This window comes from Bos indicus, chromosome 5 (assembly GCF_029378745.1).
Source record: "Bos indicus isolate NIAB-ARS_2022 breed Sahiwal x Tharparkar chromosome 5, NIAB-ARS_B.indTharparkar_mat_pri_1.0, whole genome shotgun sequence".
Lineage (NCBI taxonomy): Eukaryota > Metazoa > Chordata > Mammalia > Artiodactyla > Bovidae > Bos > Bos indicus.
In genome coordinates, this window is record NC_091764.1 from 104,031,795 (window position 1) to 104,050,530 (window position 18,736).

The 18,736-nt window shown below is 55.6% G+C and overlaps 2 protein-coding genes and 1 non-coding gene across 7 annotated transcripts; all 3 read right to left on the minus strand.

Moving 5' to 3' along the window:
- Nucleotides 1-708: 708 nt before the first annotated feature.
- PTPN6 (protein tyrosine phosphatase non-receptor type 6) lies at nt 709-16,369 on the minus strand. 4 transcript variants are annotated; one of them, XM_070790201.1, is made up of 16 exons: nt 16,089-16,368; nt 9,865-9,987; nt 9,496-9,690; nt 6,811-7,000; nt 6,548-6,664; nt 6,349-6,462; nt 6,097-6,193; nt 5,676-5,755; nt 5,362-5,511; nt 4,239-4,370; nt 3,965-4,119; nt 1,973-2,040; nt 1,724-1,875; nt 1,536-1,627; nt 1,076-1,216; nt 709-947 (listed from the first exon to the last, which is right to left on the minus strand). In XM_070790201.1, the coding sequence occupies exons 1-15, from the start codon at nt 16,100-16,102 to the stop codon at nt 1,102-1,104; spliced, it is 1,794 nt and encodes a 597-aa protein (XP_070646302.1). In that variant the 5' UTR covers nt 16,103-16,368; the 3' UTR covers nt 709-947; nt 1,076-1,101. The 4 variants fall into 4 exon arrangements, with proteins under 4 accessions (XP_070646302.1, XP_019815802.2, XP_019815803.2 ...); XM_019960243.2 differs by having other exon boundaries at nt 709-907; nt 16,089-16,367; XM_019960244.2 differs by lacking the exon at nt 16,089-16,368 and adding an exon at nt 10,072-10,256 and having other exon boundaries at nt 709-907.
- A 422-nt stretch (nt 16,370-16,791) lies between these two features.
- C5H12orf57 (chromosome 5 C12orf57 homolog) lies at nt 16,792-18,696 on the minus strand. 2 transcript variants are annotated; one of them, XM_070790206.1, is made up of 3 exons: nt 18,674-18,696; nt 17,803-17,979; nt 16,792-17,022 (listed from the first exon to the last, which is right to left on the minus strand). In XM_070790206.1, coding segments are annotated over exons 1-3 (330 nt in total). In that variant the 5' UTR covers nt 18,675-18,696; the 3' UTR covers nt 16,792-16,870. The 2 variants fall into 2 exon arrangements, with proteins under 2 accessions (XP_070646307.1, XP_019815805.2); XM_019960246.2 differs by lacking the exon at nt 18,674-18,696 and adding an exon at nt 18,260-18,638.
- Nucleotides 18,572-18,633, minus strand: LOC139183338 (U7 small nuclear RNA). The gene has a single exon (XR_011566933.1). It is a non-coding gene; the product is annotated as a U7 small nuclear RNA (small nuclear RNA).
- Nucleotides 18,697-18,736: the final 40 nt, after the last annotated feature.

Here is an 18,736-nt window from a genome sequence, read left to right on the forward strand (position 1 = left end):
ACTGCTCAACAGTCCTGTGGCCTCGAGCAAGTTATTTAATCTCTCTGTGTCTCAGCTTGTCCCACTGTAAAATCGGAATGATACAGGTACCTCGATTCAATACTTTTAGTCTTGGTTTTGTTCTTTTTTTGGGGGGGGGGGGGGTCTTGTTTTTTACATTTTTTTTTGACCACGCCACATGACCTGTAGGATCTTAGTTCCCTGACCAGGGATCTAACCTGTACCTCTTGCACTGGAGGCTCAGAGTCTTAACTACTGGACCACCAGGGAAGTCCACAATGCTTTTAGTCTCTTAAACCGCACCTGACACATGCCAAGGTGTCCCAAGAATTGGGATTTCCCTGGTGGTCCAGTGGTTAAGACTTCATACTTCCATGGCACGGGGGCCCAGGTTCCATCCCTGGTCGAGGATGTAGATCTCACTTGCTGCAATTAAGAGTTCACCTGATGCAACTAAAGATTCTTCAAGACCCAGTGCAATCCAATAAATACAATGTGTTTAAAAAAGTGTGATGAATTATTGTTGCCAGTTATATCGTCATCCCTGATCTCAGTGATCTTCACAACCACCCTGGCAGGATCACCCTCCGCTTTAAAGAAAGGGAAGAGACAGCCAGACCAGGCCCATGCTCACACTCGCCTGTTAGACTGTGAAGGCTCCCTGCCTGCCTCCCCCTCCCGCCAGGCACACAGAGTTAGAGACCCACACACAGTGACCTAGAGGCTTTATTTACAAGAGGAGACCGGCCTGGCCCCACCTGGGACCTTGCGGGGCTATATACAGGATCCCAGGAGAGGGAGGTGGGCACACGGCCATTTAAATTACAATAGAATGGGGGAGGGGTGTTGCTCCAAGGTTCAGGCTGTGGGTCATCCACTGGAGGCCTCTGCAGAGACCAGGCTGAGGCTGCAAAGGGAAGGGAGGAAGGGATAAGGCGGGGCTGGACCTGGAGTGGGGGACAAGACGCAGGTCTGGTGGGGTTGGGAAGGCAGGGTGAGGCCACAGCCGCCCCCTCTATCCAGGGCAGAAAGACCAGCTGGGAAGCCCCAGGGACAGGCCAGGGAAGGGCCGTACCATGGCCGCCCCAGGACGAGCCCGGCTCACTTCCTCTTCAAGGAGCCCTTGTTCTTCTCCTTGTCTGCTGACCGCTGTTTCTTCACCTTCTCCTCCTTCTTGTTCTTACTGTGCACATTCTCATACACGTCCTCCCTGTGTCTGCAGGGCGGGGCCAGCGGGTCAGGAGACAGGGGCAGGGTTCCCCAGCACCAGCCTGGGGTGACATGGGGTCAACCCATCTCACAGGTGAGCAAACTGAGGCCAGGAAAGCAAGGACACCAGCCCTGACTGTGTCCTAACACTAGATTAGAAGCTCCTCGGGGCAAAGGCTCCACCTCACACATCAGTGTACTCAGCTCAGGCCCCACGTGGAAGGGCACTCAGAAGACACTTGTGAATACAGGTTGTAAGAACTAAGCTTATACTTGAACCCGAACCTCCCTGGGAAGGAAGGTCCGGCTAGGCAGGAGCCACTCACTTAGAGGAGGTGCGGGAGGCCTTGGCGTGGGCGTTCTTCATTGCTGGCGGGTAGGTGATGTTCCCGTATTCCGATTCCCGGCCCTTCTGGGACTGCGGGGAGAGGTGTGGTTGGGAGGCCGGTGGTCCCAGCAGCACCCCATGACGCCCACTGGCCCCCTCAGCCCAGCCAGGCCCCTCTGCTCGCACCTGCATGACCTCCAACTTCTTCTTGGTGGTCTCGATGAACTGGGCGATGGCCACGTAGATGAACTTGTACTGAGCCTCCGTCTGCACCATGCCCGAGCGCTGGGCCCGCACCATCTGGATGGTCTTCTGGATGTCGATGTCACAGTCCAGGCCTGGCCGAGAGGGCAGCCGGATGTCAGGCCCCAAGCGGAGGCGAAGGCGGGGGCTGCTCTCCCACCAGACCCAGCGTCCCCAACCGGTCACCCTCACCCTTGGTGGAGATGCTCTCCATGAGCATGTCGATGACAATGATGGTGCCCGTGCGGCCGATGCCGGCGCTAGGGAGAGAAGGGGCGCGTGAGAGGCCCAGCCCTCATAGGCCGGGAACCAGGGGCTTAAACGGCGCCGGCAGGGGCGGGGCTTAGGGAGCGGGCAGAAGGCAGGGGTGGAGCTTAGGGAAAGGTCAGTGATACAAGCTGCTGGAACCTGACTGGGTCAGTGCGGTGGGGGTGGGGCAGGCAGGGTAGGGGTTTGCCCAACTCTGCACCCATGCTCATCCCTCCAGCCAAGGGATTTGGGGGGAGAGCCTTGCACACAAGTGCTAAGACGCTGCTCCCCGATGTCCATCCCAGTCCTTCCCAGCCCCACCGCCTGCTTCCACTTCTCCCTCTTGCCCCCACCACCTCAGGAGACCTGGGACCCCATCCCACCTGTCCTGCCTACTACCCTGGCACCCTGGCCTCCCGGGCCCTCTCCCACAGCTTTGGCCCGAGCCAGGCTGCCCTCTTCACATGAGGACCATCTTTCTGTAAGGCTGCATCTCCCTTTTTCTTCAGATCCTGACAGCAGGGTGAGGACAGTTCTCCCGCCTGCGGGCCACGAGGCCACTGGGCTCAGGAGACTTGGGGAGCAGCTAACAGGAGGTCTCCCCTCCTCCCCACCCTCTGCTGCCACACCCTGGGCACACAGACCCCAGCAGCCTCAAGACCCCACAGAGACCCCAGTTTCACCTCCACCACTAGGCCAGTCAGGCCGATGCCCCAAGTCGCACTGTCTAATTTCAAACCCAGATTGTTAAAAATAACACCCTCTCACCCACTTCCTTCCTGTAACGTCTAAATTAAGGCCATGGGGATTTCAAGAAGGTGGGGGGGGCAGGCACAGGCAGCCGGGTCATTCTTGGCGATGGGCCTGTCCCTGGAGGTAGAGTCCCTGAGACAGCACGTGGGGGGTACCTCCAGGCTCACCCCACCCAGCCCTGCCCCAGGACACACAAGAGCTGGTGGACAGAAGGAGGAAGTCCTTGCCCTCAGAGCCTGGGTCACATGGAGGGAGCAGGAAGGGAAGGGAAGGAAACAGACCCCCGTCCCCACCACGGGAGATATAAAAACATGAACGACCCCCCTTCTGGAGCATTTACTGTACTCCAGACACAGTGAGAGGGTTTCACGTTTGCCACAGCCCCAAGAAACATTGACTTTACAGATAAGGAACCTGAGGATCAGAGACATGAAGTCATTTGTCTGAGATCACACAGCCAGGGAGTGGAGGAGCTGGAATTTACAGAAGCTACATCTGTCCAGCAACCCCTGCCTATCCCCTCCCCTCCACCCAGGCCAGGCGACCTGCTGGGGCCCCTGCTGCTCATTGCTCCCTCAGCTCCCCAGCTCAGCAGGGTCTCCCGAACATGAACATGGGGAGCTCCAGTGGACCTAGTGGTGCATGAGCTGAGGGGCTGAGCTGGGGGCACTGGCAGGAAGGGAGAAATAGGAGTGGCATGAAGAGGCCTCGGCACCCCTCCACCTCATGGCTGCAGATGGTAAAGAGAAGAGTTGGGAAGCCACACCGACCCCAAGGAGAAACACCGTGGGTAGGCATGTGTGAAAAAACAGTAGTGACCAGGACCTGGGTCTACCGTGAGCCCTGCTCCAGGTTCCCCCCACGGACCAGCAGTGACCTGACAAGAGGCTTGGCCCATTTCCTCATTTGCACATGGCAGGTTGAACTAGACTGGACCGGACGCCATATCTCTATGGAGACTCCCCATGCCAGGCACAGGCTCAAGCCATGGGCTTGGTTCAAGCTAAGTTCCACCCATGGGTCTGGAAGCCATCAGGGAACCCAGAAGAGGTGGAGGGCCTGGGAGGCTTTAAATGCATTCTCGTGTAATTCGCTTACAACAGTGCAGGGAGCTTGGCAGTACTCACTTGCCAGCTACTACTTGGATTATTATCACCGATATCACATCATTGTCACTCTCACCTGCAATGCACGATGATGGGCCCTGCGTGAGGCAGACTCTCCTGCCGCTGGTTGATCTGGTCCAGGAAGCTGAGAACACCCCCAGGCTCACTGGGGACCCCGTGATCAGGCCAGCTCAGGTACTGGTAGTGCCAAATCTCCCGAATCAGGTTCTCCTGGGTGGAGGACATAGGGTCAATGTGCCCTGCTCCCCAACGTGGCTTCATTCTATCCAACCCAGAAGAATGAGCGTGAGCAGGGCCCCCAGCCTGGGGCAGGAGCAGGGGACACTCACATTTTCCAGCGGGGAGACCTGTAAGTTTCGGAGTTTGTACTCAGTTGTGTCGTGTTCCCCGCAATTGGTTACGGTGTAGGGTCCGTAAACACGCTGACTGCCCACTTCTGGCCAGTATGGAACACATTTGTTCTGAAAAGAGAGGGGGGTGGGGGATGTAAGGCACAGAGGCAGGGCCTGAGTGCCCGGTGCTGGCCCCGTAGCATCTGACAGATGAATGGGTGACCTGGCCAAGAGTCAGAGGCTTAGGTCTTGGCTCAGCATGCTCCAGGTGGTGAGACCTGATCAGCCGTTCAACAAGTCATTCCGCGCATGCTGGCTGGTATAGGCCTCGCACCTGAAGCCGCACCAACCAGGCTGGAGTGCCAGACACAAGTAAGACACAGCCTGGTGCGCCAGTGCCTCCAGGAGCTCACAGAGAGAAGGGTGAGCCAGGGAACTGAGCTGCTGAGGAGCCCGGGGTAAGGGGGTGCAGGCAGAGACTAATTCTCTCTCTAGGTAACAGAGGAAATCAGGGATGGCTTCACAGAGGAGGGAGCATGTGAGCCGGGTCTTTAAAAACAACGAGGAGTCTGTCGGGCAGAGATAGGGAGGAGAGAGGAAGTCACTTCCTAGGAGAAATGAGCTGCTGCAGAGGCACAGAAACCTGAAGGAGCCTGGCAGGTCAGAGGTGAGGGCTGGAGGGTAGCCACCGAGCCTGAGTACCAGGGTCCTCGGGGGGACAGCCTGACGCAGAGGTTACATACTTCTGCACAGGTCACAGCCACTCCAGGGCAAAGGGTGCCGTGCAAGGGGGCAGCCTGCCCATGGGGGTGACAGTTTGGGACCGACTTCAGAGAGAGTAATGAGGCTGAGTGGAGAGGAGGGATTACTACCCTGAGGGAGATGGTGGGCACAGGGCGGGGGGACACTTAAGGGATGGAGGCCTCTGGAAATCTGGGTCTGGTGGTCAGGGGAGTCCCACATAGGAAGCAGAGACCCAGGAGTTATCGTGTACTCAGATTTCTTTCTCAGTTCCCCAAGGAGGTCGGGCCCTTGCCCTCCGAGGTGCCCCTAAGTGTCTCTCCAGCTTAATGGTGGTGGAGTCGTCCTGGGGGTGGGGGCAGCGCGGGGCTCAGCCTACCCGGCCCTTCTCCACCTCCCGGGTGGTCATGACAATGACGCAGGTGTTCTCCTGCCACACCATCTGCCAAAAGTCGTTGACCGTGGCCTCCAGGCAGCCCTGGCTGGCGATGTAGGTCTTAGCGTTCTCATCAGGGCCTAGCAGCTGGTTCTGGACAGAGTGCAGAGACGAGCAGGGCTGTGAGCCCCTCATCCACCCACCCACTCACCCATGGCAACAGCTCTGGCTTCACCCGATGTCTCTGGACCCAGTATCCCCAGGAGCCGGGGTCCATTTCCCGTCCCCACCCCACCATGACCGGCGAGCACACCGACCTTCACATAGTTGGCGTTAATGTAGTCAGACCCAGGGATGTTACTGTCGCGTCCCTGCAGGACCACTCGACTGTGGTCAACTGGGAGTGGGCAGAAAGGATGCAAGAAGGGCCTGGGTCAGAAACCCTTCTTGAGCTCCCAAGCCATCCTTGCCCAGAAGCCCTGTGGGCAGGCCGGTGTGGGGGACCCACATGGGTTGTGGGCTGGAGGTTTCAGAGGAAGAAGGTGGTGGGGTGGGGTATGAGGGGATTCTCTGGGAGCCTGGAGGAAGGGGGGATGCCCTTGTGGGTGGGGGTCCCTCATAGAGCTGGGGAAGGAGACCGTCTGAGATGGGGGGAGGTCAGCTAGGGGAGAGGCATCTCCTGGGTGAGTGGACGCTGCCTGAGTTGGGCGCGGGCTGGAGGCTGCCCAGGGTGCTCACACGGAAGGATGTTCTTGTAACGGTTCTTGCTCTTGTTTTCTGGCCGCTGCCCTTCCAGCCGCTGGTGCAAGTTTTTCACCTCCTGCTTCTGCAGACTCTGTGGGACGAGTTGGGGAAATGGAGCCTCAGGCCCAGGAGAGGGGCATCCATGGGTGGAGAGGTCATGGGGCAGACTAACATGAGGATGGGGAGCGAGGAGACGGGGTCTGTCTGGGACCCCACGCCCTTCACCCTGCTGGTCCCATCACAAACCTCAAACTCCTCCCAGAAGCCGGCCTTGGCTGTCTCCTCTGACTCCTGCTTCTTGTTCAGTTCCAAGACCCGGTTCTCAATGTCAGCCGCGTTCACCCTCGTGGCATAGTATGGCTGGGGTGGGGGAGGCCAGAAGTCAGCCGCTTATAGAGCTCAGAGGCTCAGGGAATGGGAGGAGGCAGCCAGGCCCACCCCTCACCTGCCGTAGGTAGACGAAAGCGCCGGAGGCCTCCTCGATCCCCGTCCTCTTGAAATGCTCCACCAGGTCAGTGAGGCTGTCGAAGGTCTCCGAACCCCCCACTGTGTAGCGTCCGCCCTGAGGGGCTCCAAGTCAGGCCACCTGTCTCCCTGCCTGGACCCCGAGCCTTGGACCAAAGCCCAGGCTGCCCCTCCCCAAGGGTATGGCTGTGGGCACAGAGGGAACCCCCAGCGGGGTGCCTCCCTGGTGCCCAGAGGCCTTACCTCACACATGACTTTGATATGGGTGACTCTGAGCGGGGAGCCGGGGCCAGCCTTGGGCTGGTCGCTGAGCACGGACAGCACAAAATCTCCAGGCTGGCTGAGGCTCTCACGCACAAGGAAAGTCCAAGGCTCCCCCTTGGCCTGCAGCAAAGTCTCTGCCTGCCCTCCAGACATGTGGCCATGGTACCACCTAGGGAAGACGGCATCCGGGGAAATGAGACTGAGGCCGGGGGCGGGCGCTGGGCAGACACTCAGGGAGGGGGCAGGGAACTTGGGCCCCTGCCATGTGCTGAACTGAGCTCTGCTACATGCTCTCAAATCCGCCACTATGAGTAGGTCCGTCACTCTCACAGAAACCTAAGAGGTAGGTACTACCCATTCTGCAGATGAGGAGACTGAGGCTGGGCAGTTGCACACTGGCCCAAGGCCCCAGCTGATAAGTGGCAAGCCTCAGGACTTCTAAGCAAGCCCACCTCTGCAAGTTTAAGACACAGGCAGAAAGGCAGCCACATCCAGAATGTTCAGAGGGGAGAAACCCAGGAAGGGTCTCCATGAAAGACAGGGCTAGGCGAGGGAAGCAGAAATGCAGACGGAGGCCAAACCACAGACAGCAATGGGGTTGGGAGAGACGGAAGTCACAAGGGAGGGGAAATGGGGAGAAGTCCCCCTGGGGGTCGGGAAGGTGGACAAGCCCGCGGGGTGAATAGTGGTTTGGGGGCTTTGGGGTTCCCCAGGTGATGTCACTGAAGGGGCTGCTGGGGTTCAGTGTTGGGGGGGGAGGCTCGAGGGGCTCAGAGGGGCAGAAAGCAGAACTAGGACCTTTCCCCACAACACACCCCCTTCCCAGGAGGAAACTGTAGCCCCACAATGCCCAGCCCCACAGGAAACCACGTGATGGAAAAAACACAAAACTCCTTCTGGGGAGAGAGTGAGAAGTGAGGTTGTGAGGTTTCCTCAGCCCAGGGACAGGGGAAGGGGGGGCATTTTCCAACCGCAGGAATGGGGGGAAGGAGGGAGGGGGCCAGTCTGTCCTACCCCGTCGTACTTCAGCCCAGAGGAGACTGCAGCTCGGAGACCTCCAGAGTCCCCAGCCCGTGCAGGACCCCTGGGCCACCATATCCCACCACTCAGGGATAGACCAGGGCCCTCAAGCAGTGGGGAGGGGGCTAACCCTCTTCCCCCAGGCCCCACAGGATGAGGAAGTCTCCATGCAAATGTCAGGCTGACCACAGGCAAAGAGCTAGCCATTGAGGGGACAAATGCAAATTCCCCCCAGAGGAGGGGCAGCTGCCAAGGCCAAGAACCAGAGCAAACCAGAGCAGAGGTTGGGATAAAGAGCGTTCCCCACAGGTTCCCAGGGTCAAGGGTGGATCCAGGCCTCCTGGCGTGGGGAACCAAAAGCCCCTCTTTAAGTCAGCTGCCCTGGTCTTGAGTCCCTCTGTCCCTGACCTCTTCCAGCCACAATTTGAACCCTGACCCCAGGCCCCAGGGGGTCCTCTCAGCTCCATCCCTCTTGCAGTTCCATCTTCAACCACCCCTGTATCCACCCATCCTCTGGCAGCAGCCAGTAGGCCGGACCCTGGCTGTGGACAAGGAGGAGGCCAGGTCATGAAGAACCTAAGAGGATCTGGGCAGAAAATCCCCATGAATGTGGCAGGTGGGGTGCAGGAAGAGCGTGAGAGGCAGTGAACACCAGGGAAGGACAGACACCAGCAAGGGCATCCAAGTGCTTCCCTCCTAGGGGAGGCGGCTTCACCAGAAATGCATCTTTGGCTGCATGTTCATGGGGAAAAGGGTCTCCAGGGGTGGGTCTGGGGCCTTTTCCCCAGCCTCATCCAGTTCTCAGTCTTAGCCAGTGACTTGAATAAAATACGGTGCAAGCTGGGAGGCACGCATCTCAGAAAGACCGAAAGCTGAGAGAATCCAGGTTCAGAATCATTCCGACAATCGATGCACAAATACAGGACAAGGACAAGTGGCCTTGGCCCTAGGAGTGTGCAAAAAAATCCCCCATAACAACCCAGAGTTGTTCAGCTGCCCTTCCCCTAATTATAGGAGCTATCATGGAGAAACAACTGGAAAATGAGACACCCCCCAACCCGCCCATAAAATGCAGAGTCTTTGGGTCTGCGCACACTTTGGGGAGACCACCTGGGGAGTAGCCAGCCCAGTTCTGGGGACCATATCTTTGAAACCAGAAAGATGGGCGGGAAATGCTTAGAGTATTGTCCTGTGCCCAGCTACAAGGCCCTTGCACCCCTATGACAGTTTTCAATGATGTGGGTCTGGTCAAGGGACTAGTCCAGCACTAGCCAGCCCCAGAGGGCAGACCCATTCTCAGGGGACACTGAGATGAGGTTGCGTGTCCTCATACACGCTGACCCCTACGCTCCTCCTCAACCATAGGAACCCGTGCTGGGGAGGGAACAGTTACAAGAGGTCAGATTCCATCTTTCTAACAACAGAGCCGGCCATTTGGGAGACACAGCCACGAGGAGAGGCCTCTCTGGCAATGGTAGGGCCTGGGGCGCGGGTGCACAGGGACCCTGGAGAAGGGCCAGGCAACCTTCTCTTGCTTCCTAGGAGTTGATGGAAAGGGAGCCCATGGATCACATGGGGGGAAGAGGCCCAAGGCGAGGACAGCCCACTTCTCGGTGGGGCGGGCCAGGGAGCGAAGACCCTCACCTCTCACTGGTGGGGTCTGAGCAGTTCAGCGGGTACTTGAGGTGGATGATAGTGCCGTCTCGGTCCTGTAGAACACCCTGCTGCTGCGTGTAGTACTCCACCAGCTCTGTCAACGTTGCGAACTTCTCCCCTCCATACAGATCGTAGAAGTCCCCAGAGTTCTGGATCCGAATATGAGTCACCTGGTCCCCAACCCTGCAGGGCACCCAGTGGAGGTAAGGCCAGTGGAAGGGAGAGTGGAGGTCGGGTGGTGGGGGGCGGTGGGGGTCCCGGGCAGGGTTGGGGTGGATACATCCAAGAGCCTGGGGAAGCGAAACGAGCAGCCAAGGGCTGGCACCCCACCCCCGGCTGGAGCCGCGGGCCACCTACCTGACGGAGAGGGAGAAGTCACCCTGGTTCTTGCGGCTGGGCCGTGCCAGGAAGCTTCCGTGGACCCCTCGGCCCTTGAGCAGGGTCTCCGCATCCAGCCCACTGAGGTCTCGGTGAAACCACCTGGGGGCCGGGAGGCTGGTGAGGAGAGGCCCCAGGGCCCTGGGGCACCCTGCCTCCTGCCTACCATGGGTGCCCGGCCCTTACCTCACCATCCTGGGGTGCCCGGGGCGGGGAGTGGGGTGAAGGCTTGCAGGCAACGGGGTGGTGCCGCTGAGTCTGGGCAGGCGGGGGACGCTGGGGCTAAGCTCTGGCAGCTATCAGCACCCGGGCCACCTCGCCACCCAGCCCCGTCCTGTCCTGCTTCTGGGGCTGCCACTCCACTGGCCTGGGGCAGCCGGCAGGGCGGGGACAGGAAGGGGCGCGGCCGACCCCTTGGGGGAACTCACTCACTTCTCGTTTTAGGGCAGAGCAGGGAGAAGAAGCACGGGGTGGCGGTGGGGGTGGGGACAGGACCCGCTTCCCACACGCCTGCCATCGAAGGCCTGGGGAGGGTGGCCCTCCGCATACGACCACCCGAATAAGAACACACGTGAGCCTCCAGCGCCCTAGGCCAGCTCATGCTTGGTCCATAGGAACCCACACAGTCACGCGCCATCTCTTCCTGGTCCATGCAGCCTTCCCTGGTCCAAACCAATAATAATGGTGAGGGTGGCAACTATCATTAGTAGAGTCTGCCTAGACAACAGGCACTGTGCTGGGCAGTATTTACCTGCCTTATCTGATATGTCCTCACGGTAGCCCTGTGAAGCAGGTACCTTCATTATTCCCATTTTCCAGACAAAGAACCTGAGGCTCTGGGCTTGAAGGCAGCTCGCCCCAGGGCCACACGGTCAATAAAGCAAACCAGAGTGCAAACCAGACGGCCTGGCTCCAAAGCTAGTGATTTTAGCTACTATATGCCAGGCCTCAGGGCTTCAGAGAACAGAATAAGAAGTTAAATAAAAAGTTAAGGGACTTCCCTAGTGGTTCAGTGGTTAAGAATCTGCCTTGCAATGCAGGCAGGCATCACAGGTTCGATCACTGGGCAGAGAGCTAAGATCCCACATACTTTGGAGCAACTGAGCCTGTGCCATGACTAAATCTGTGTACCACAATGGAAGATCCTGTGTACTGCAACTAAAACTGGACATAGCCAAATAAGTAAATTTCAAAAAAGAAAAGAAAAAGTTAAAAAGGTTGGGGAGGGCGGCACTTCCCTAGGGGTCCAGTGGCTAAGACTCTGCTCCTAATACAGGGGGCCCAGGTTTGATCTCTGGTCAGGGAACTAGATCCCACATGCTGCAACTAAGACTCGGTGCAGCCAAATAAATAAATAATTTAAAAAAAAAAACTAACAGAGGTTGAGAGACTCTTCCAATCAGGCCAAAGTGGGAGTGGGCAGTTTCCTAACTGTTTAGGCTGGGCAGATGCCTCTTAGAAGGATAGAAACCCTCCCTCGACACACACATCTGAATAGGTGCCCTGGGACAGAGGGCTGGACAAAATGACCCTGGAGCAGCCCTGTCCAACTGGCATCTTCCCTACTTCTTGTCCTCGGCCTTTGGGCCATCCACCATTCCCCAACCCTGCAGTCAGGTGAGAAGCAGAATGGGAAGCAGGTGGGGCCAGAGCCCCCAGCCCTATGGATGGATCCACTGGAGTCTGAACTGTAGGTTCTTGCTGAGGGGGTCTGGTCTGAATCCAACGGAGCTCAGGACTCTGACCAGGGGCCTGTCTCCTGGGCTGCAGAGGGGCACCCAGATCTGGCCATGGCCTATTCTCAGGGCCCATTCACCTGGGGAGTCCCTAAACACTAAAAGCTTGTGATACTCCATCTAATTCCAAATACAAACATACCGCCAAACCAAAGCAAGAGGAAAGAAGCCCAGTGCAAGATACACAAGAGAGGACTTCCCTGGGAGTCCAGTGTTTAGGACTCTTCCAGTGGTTAGGACTACAGACTGCAAGGGTTCAATCCCTGGTAGGGGAACTAAGATTCCACAAGCCCTGGGGCACAGCCAAAATTAAAATAAAAAAGATACACAAGAAACCCTGTGAGTGGATTCCCTAGGGAAGGGACCAGAACGGGTAGCTGGAGGAAAGCGCTGGGAGGGACCTTTCCTTCTCCCTCCTTCCACCTTTTTTTTTTTTTTTTAATATTTTTGTATTTATTACTTATTTAATTGGCTGCACCAAGTCTTAGTTGTGACATGCAGGATCTTTGAGCTTCATTGCAGCCTGCAGGATCTTTAGTTGCTGCATGTGGGATCTACTTCCCCGAGCAGGCATCTCTCCCAGGCCCCCTGCCTTGGGGGCCTGGAGTCTTAGCCACTGGACCACCAGCGAAGTCCCTTCAGTCCACCTTTTTGAAGACTGTAGCATGGGCATGTCATCCCTTCATTAAAATAAGTATACTGACTGGGAGATGGCAATTTCTGGGATAGCAGATCTGAGTGGTGTGTACACAGATGAAGTAAATGTGATGTTCAGTATTCAAGCACATCATGTATGCTATGCCTCAAAAAAGAAGGAAAAATAAATAACAAACTATTCAAGCCCAATGAAAGTCTATTTTCTTATGTTGGCTATTTTATCATTTTTTGAATATCAATTCACCGCCCTCCCCACCCCCAGAAAGGATTTCTGGAGACCCTGCTTGATCTGTTTATCTCATGGTCTAACACTGACTACCTCTATCTTAGGCAGTAGCCCTGAAAGACTATGAACTCTCCCTCACAGCAGGGGGCAGGAAGAGAATGGACACCATCACCTCCACTACAGGGGCCCCTCACCTCCAGCACAGGAGGTCCACAGCTGGTATGGCTCACCTCCAAGTGGTTAAAACTTAGCACCATGTCTCACACAGAGCATGTGTCAAATGACCACATTCATCCAGACCCATGTACATACATGGTCACAAGCCCAGCTCCAGTCCTACCCATGCACACCCTGCTTGTCACGTACAGATGAGTATACACACACATGAGTGCACGCACGCACACACAAGCATCCACTTAGGCACACCCAGTCCCACTAAAGGCAACCTCATCACCCAAGTCCATCTACACATGCACATAGTCAGGTGCAAACACCCACACGTGGACACATCATCCCAACCACCCACAAAGTTGCAGGTCCCTACGTAGCACCCAACACCCCCTGTACAGTGGCCACAAGCCGCTCTCCCTCTGGAATTTTAAAAAAGAAACTAACTAGGTACCCAGAAACTCCTGACCATGAAAGAGACAGGAATTTCTCTGAAGGGTGTCAAGTCAGAAGGCAGACAGACACTGGGATGGTATGTACAGTCTCTACTGTCCCTTGGCAGGAAAATAAAGAAGAAGCACCACCCTTCCCTTGGCGTAAGTGCTCTGGAGTTCACAGAGCGCTTGCACATGCACACACACACACTCCCATTTGGGCCTCAGACATCCCTCAGGGCTCAGTGGTTGTGGCCCACGGTCTTAGTTGTCCCTCTGCAAATGGGATCTTCCCGGACCAGGGATCAAACCCATGTCCCCTGATTCTTAACCACTAGACTACCGGATCTAGGAATTATTTTCCCCATTTTTTTTTTTAAAGGGAGGTAAACAGGCTCAAGGAAGCTGAAAGTTAAAAAAGTAAGGGCCTACTAATTCAGAAGAGAAAATTACTCACTTGGGAAGCAAGGAGATAAAGGCAGAGATGAAGATCAACGGGGATGCAGAAAGACAGGCAGTCTGGAAGAGCAAACAAAGTAATCTCTAGAAAGCTCTTGAAGTTCCCTGGGCCTCAGTATCCCTACCTGATAAATGGGTTTAACAATATTTCCCAAATGCTGATATAAAAAGCCAATATGAAGTCAGCTTTTAGTATGAACAGCTTTTATGTGACATTATTAATGTATATGCCAACCCTATTTAGTAGGTCCTGTTAGCCAATTTTATTTTTATTTATTTATTTTTGGCTGTGCTGGGTCTTCCCTGCTGCTTGTGGTCTTTCTCTAGTTGAGGTACATGGGCTTCTCAGTGCTGTGGCTTCTCTTTTGCAGAGCACGGGTTCTGGGGCTCAAAGGCTCAGTAGTTGTGGCCCAAGGGCTTAGTTGGCCTTCAACGTGTGGAATCTACCCAGACCAGGGATCAAACCCATGTCCTGTGCCTTGGCAGATGGATTCTTAACCACTGGACCACCAGGGAAGTCCATGTTAGCCCAACTTTAGAAAAAAAAACTAAGGCTCAGAGAAGTAACTGGACCAAGGTCACAAACTAGGAAGGGGGTAGGCAACAAACCAAGGCCGTCTGACGTCTGACAAGTCCACTGTCCTTCCCACTGCACCACCCACTGTGGGAGGAGGAGGCAGGGTGTGGGCACAGCCCACGACGAGGCCGGGGTGGAGGGGCTCCTCCCTCAGAGGCCTCTGGGGAGCTGGCACGGGACCCACGAGCATAGTGCTGGCTGTGAGCCGGGCCCTATGGCTGAGCTGAGCTGCTCTGAGAGGCTGGGACCCTTGGCAGAGGGTCTCACAGGGCTAGCCTGAGGAACCAAGGAAGGATTCTTTCTCAGGAAAGGACTTGCCAACCATCTGGCAGGAAAATGATGGAGGCAGGAGCATGGAAGGGATTGGGGACCAGAAGACCCAATGAGAACCTTGACAGCAGGGATCTCCTTGGCGGTCCAGTGGTTAAGACTCCTCCCTCCCAGTGCAGGGGGCTCGGGTTCAACCTCTCATCAGGGAACTAGATCCCACATGCCACAACTAATAAATAAATATATTTATATATAAATAAATCTATCAATAAACAAATTATTTATAAATAAATCTACCAATAAATCATTTGTTTACACATAAATTAATAAGTAATTTAATTATAAATAAATCTATCAATAATTTATAAATAAATATATCAATAAATAATTTCTAAATACATTAATAATTAATAAAATAAATTTTAAAATAAATTTTTATTTTTTTTAAAAAGAATCTTGACACTGGGGCTGAAGGAGACAAGGGGTGCACTGAGAGCAAGTGAATATAAGAAGCAAGAACTTATTGGACTTGGGGTGACCAACCTACCAACTCACCAAGACGCCCAGCAGGTCCTCACTGTAGTATCCAAACACCAAGAAGGCCCCACGTGACCCAGCCCTCCTCTGTCCTCACTGGCCAACTCTGCCTCCAGGCACCATCATTCAGTTTATTCCCACAGTAGGGTCTTTGCACTGGCCATTCCCTCTGCCAGCAGCACTGGAGCCTGATTCTTCCTCCTCATCCAGGTCTCACCTTCTGAGTCACCGACTCAGGAAAGCCCTCCCTGGCCCCTCCAGCCAGTGATGCCACTGGCACCCCAGTCCCTTATTAGCATGTGAAGCTGGTTTATTTTCTGGGTAACACTTCTGAGACCCGGCAATTATCCTATTTAATGGGTTCCTTGGGCAGTCTGTCCCCTTCCACCTGCGTGAAGCTCCGTGAAGGCAGGAACTGTGTCTCTCTTGTTTGTTACAGTATTGGCAGCACCTTAAAAAGCACCTGGCAGAACTTCCCTGGCTGTGGTTAGGACCTCACCTTCCAATACCCAGGGTGTAGGTTCGTCCCTGACTGGGGACCTAAGATCCCTCCCACATGACTTGGGGCCAAAAAAGCAAAACATAAAACAGAAGCAATATTGTAACAAATTCAATAAAGACTTAAAAAATGGTCCACATTAAAAAAAAATCTTTAAAAAAATTTAAAAACTAAAAAGCACCAGCATACAATAGATACTTAACAGTATCTGAATGAATTGATGCAGAGGAGTGAAGGAAAACTGAGGGAGATAGGAATGAAGGATTTGGGACATTTAGTGGCAACAGGGCATCTTTCTCAGGTCTGCCTTTCAGATTTGTAATGTTTCAGGTGACATTCAGCTCCCTAGGGAACGTGTCCTTAGCAGAAGACAGAAGCAGGGGACCAGAAGGCAGAGAAAGAAATTTGGTGAGAATAAATATGCATCTGTCAGGGAGAAAGTACTAGAGAAGGGGGGTGGGTCAGACGGTCATGAACAAGGCTGGAGTTCTGGCATCTTGTGGGGGAAAAGTGACCTGGGGAGGGGGCAGGGGCAGGTCGCACTCATGGTCATGCACCTGTCAGGAATGAGCAGGATCCCCGCCCCTCCCTCCCGAATGAACAGGAGCCCCCCGTTACCCAGATGGAGCAGGGGACTTACCCATGGGACAGCATTTCCCCAGAGGGGTGGGGAGTCCCAGGCAGAAGGCACAGGGGGCGGGGTTGAGCCCCGTGGCGCAGCTGTGCAGGGACCCAAGCCAGGTGAGGAAGAATGCTCAGAAACCAGCCACTTTCCTCTCGATGCTGCCCGCCAGGCCACAGGCACCGCGGGGACAAGCCCCTGGACTAAATAACCCCGGAAAAGGGACAGGTGGGGGCGGAGCTGGCCTCAGCAGCTGGCTTCTCCCTCCAGCCCCACTCAGCAGTCTAGCGCCAGGCCAGCACTGCCTGCCTGTCCCCCGCCTCCCTCCCTGGGGAAGGGAGGAGCCACCTGGAACTCCACCTGGCCCGCCAGCCAACCGAGCCGCAGGAAGCTGGGTGCTGCGGGCAAAGCCCAGGAAGTCACCCTGGCCAAGAGGGAGCACCAGCCAATGGGGAAGTCTCCAGGAGCACAGAAGCCCAGGGCCCTCAGGAAAAGTCCAGAAAGCCCCACTGCTCAAAGGGGGTGAAGGCTGTGCAGGCCACCCCACCCAGGGAGGTTGAGGGGCCGGCCCATCCTCCCACTCTGCAGTCTACCCTGGAGCGGGTCCAGCCCTGAAGGAACACAGGAAAGATCTGGACAGGGAAATGGGACAGCCTGAAAGGCAAGAGAGAATAAGGCGGGACATAGAGGTTGTCAGGGTCACAAAAAACAGACATCAACACTAAGTCACAGGCACATTTATTATACTGCGGTACAATTAGGTCTTCCCTTCCCCAGCAGTGTTATGGGAGGGCCAGCCCTCAGGAGGCGGCCACGCTGCCACCCGAAGCAGGCCCGTGGGGCGGCAGGGTCATGGGCGGCAGGAACAGAGCCTTCAGCTTCCCCGACAGGCTGGCAATCTCGGGATCCTGTGCTTCGTAAGACTTAACAAGGCGGGCAAACTTAAGAACACCTGCAAAGGGGAACGAAGCATCAGTCCACATCCACAAGGGACGGATGTGCCCAAGATGGCAGGAGGGAGCAGTTTGAGCTGGAGTGGATGGCTGCTTCCCCTCTGGCCAGGTAGCTGTCTTCAAAACAAGACCCAGGCAATGCCCTGCGTGGTCCGGATAAACTATTTCCTGGTCTACACCAGGCACGACCGGATGGGATGCAGTGAATGAATACATCCCAGAGCAGTGTGCTTCCCAGGATCAGATTAACCATTTTAGCAGTTTAGTCACAAGAGCCCAAAGGATGCATACCCACCAGAACGAGATCGCCAGTCTATAACCAGGACACAGGAGGATCATGGGCCAGCTGGGCGGAATCGATAAACATTCTTGGAGAACTCGGTGATCTCACCCAAGAAACTGAACCCTCAGATTAGCCAGCCCTCAGATTAGCTGAAACACTTTGGGGCGGGGGCTGCATAAGTGTGTGGTCATATAGACATCTCACTAAAAGCCATCAAAATGGGGCTCATAGGAAGTTCTCCTGTGGCCTCCAGCACTGGTTTACTAGCAGAGCCTGATTTCTCATTTTAAAACGGAATAACAGTATAATTAATGGTAACGACAACATGCACTTAACCTCTCGGCTCAAGTTCACAGCAGACCCTGGGCTCTGAGCGCCAACACTGTTAGACTGTGGCTGCCGCCGTGTGGCGAGAAAGGGGACGACGGCTCAGGGACCCAACAGATCCATCGTCCTCTCCTCGACCCAGTTCACCGCCGACCCCCGTCCGACCCACCTTCCCCATCGCAGCTGAAGCCGTAGGCTTTAATAACCTCCTGCTGAATCTGCGTGGCCACGGGCAGCACGAATTGCAGCATTTTGCCCATGTCGTTACACGCGTTGTCCCGAGCCTCGTCCATGCGAACAGCATTCTCCGGCGCCGAGAACGCCTGGATCACCTCGGCCAGGACCACTGTGCACGGATGCAGCCCAGGGAGGAGTCGCCGCCGCGAGTGGGAATCCGAGTCCGGCCGACGCGAGCGACAGCGCAAGGAAAAGGGCAGCGGATTAGTGAACTGAAGCCGTAATAACCCGATAAATTCGGCCCCCGAATTCCTCGCTGAGGGCAAAGAGGCCCCTCTAAAAAGAGGATGGTCCCCGCGCGCCCCCACTTCCCAGCGAATGCAGTCACACCTCTCGCCCAGCGCCCTTCTCGAGAAAGGAGCCCACCCGGCAAATGGGAGGCTTCTCACCCTTGGCCTGCTCGGCGCTCAGGGCCGCGGACTGAGCCGAGGCGGACGCCATGGGACAAAAGATGCACGTGCAGCAACGACAAGCTGGCAAGAAACGAACCAGCTCCTAGCGCGGCCCTCGCAGCGAAGGGAGGCGAACGGGAAACTACATCAGACAGAGCCGGAAATTTCCAGACAAGAATCCCAACCTCCCGGGTCTTCTCCGTCAAGAACGGACTAAACACGTAGACCAAAAAAAAAAAAAACCCGTATCAAAAAAAACAAAGTTTCCCACCCAAATATTATTCTATTGTTCATAAACACTTGTGTGGGAGGGGCTTTCCGGTGCAAAGCGGAAAGCCTGCTAGACAAATTCTAAAAGAGCTGTAACACTGCAGACGTAGCACCCGGAGATCGCACGGCATAGCCACCAACTCCGCTGTCAGTGAGGGTGAGCCCCGACGGCCGGTTCCTAGCTCCTATTGCTCTACAGATAAC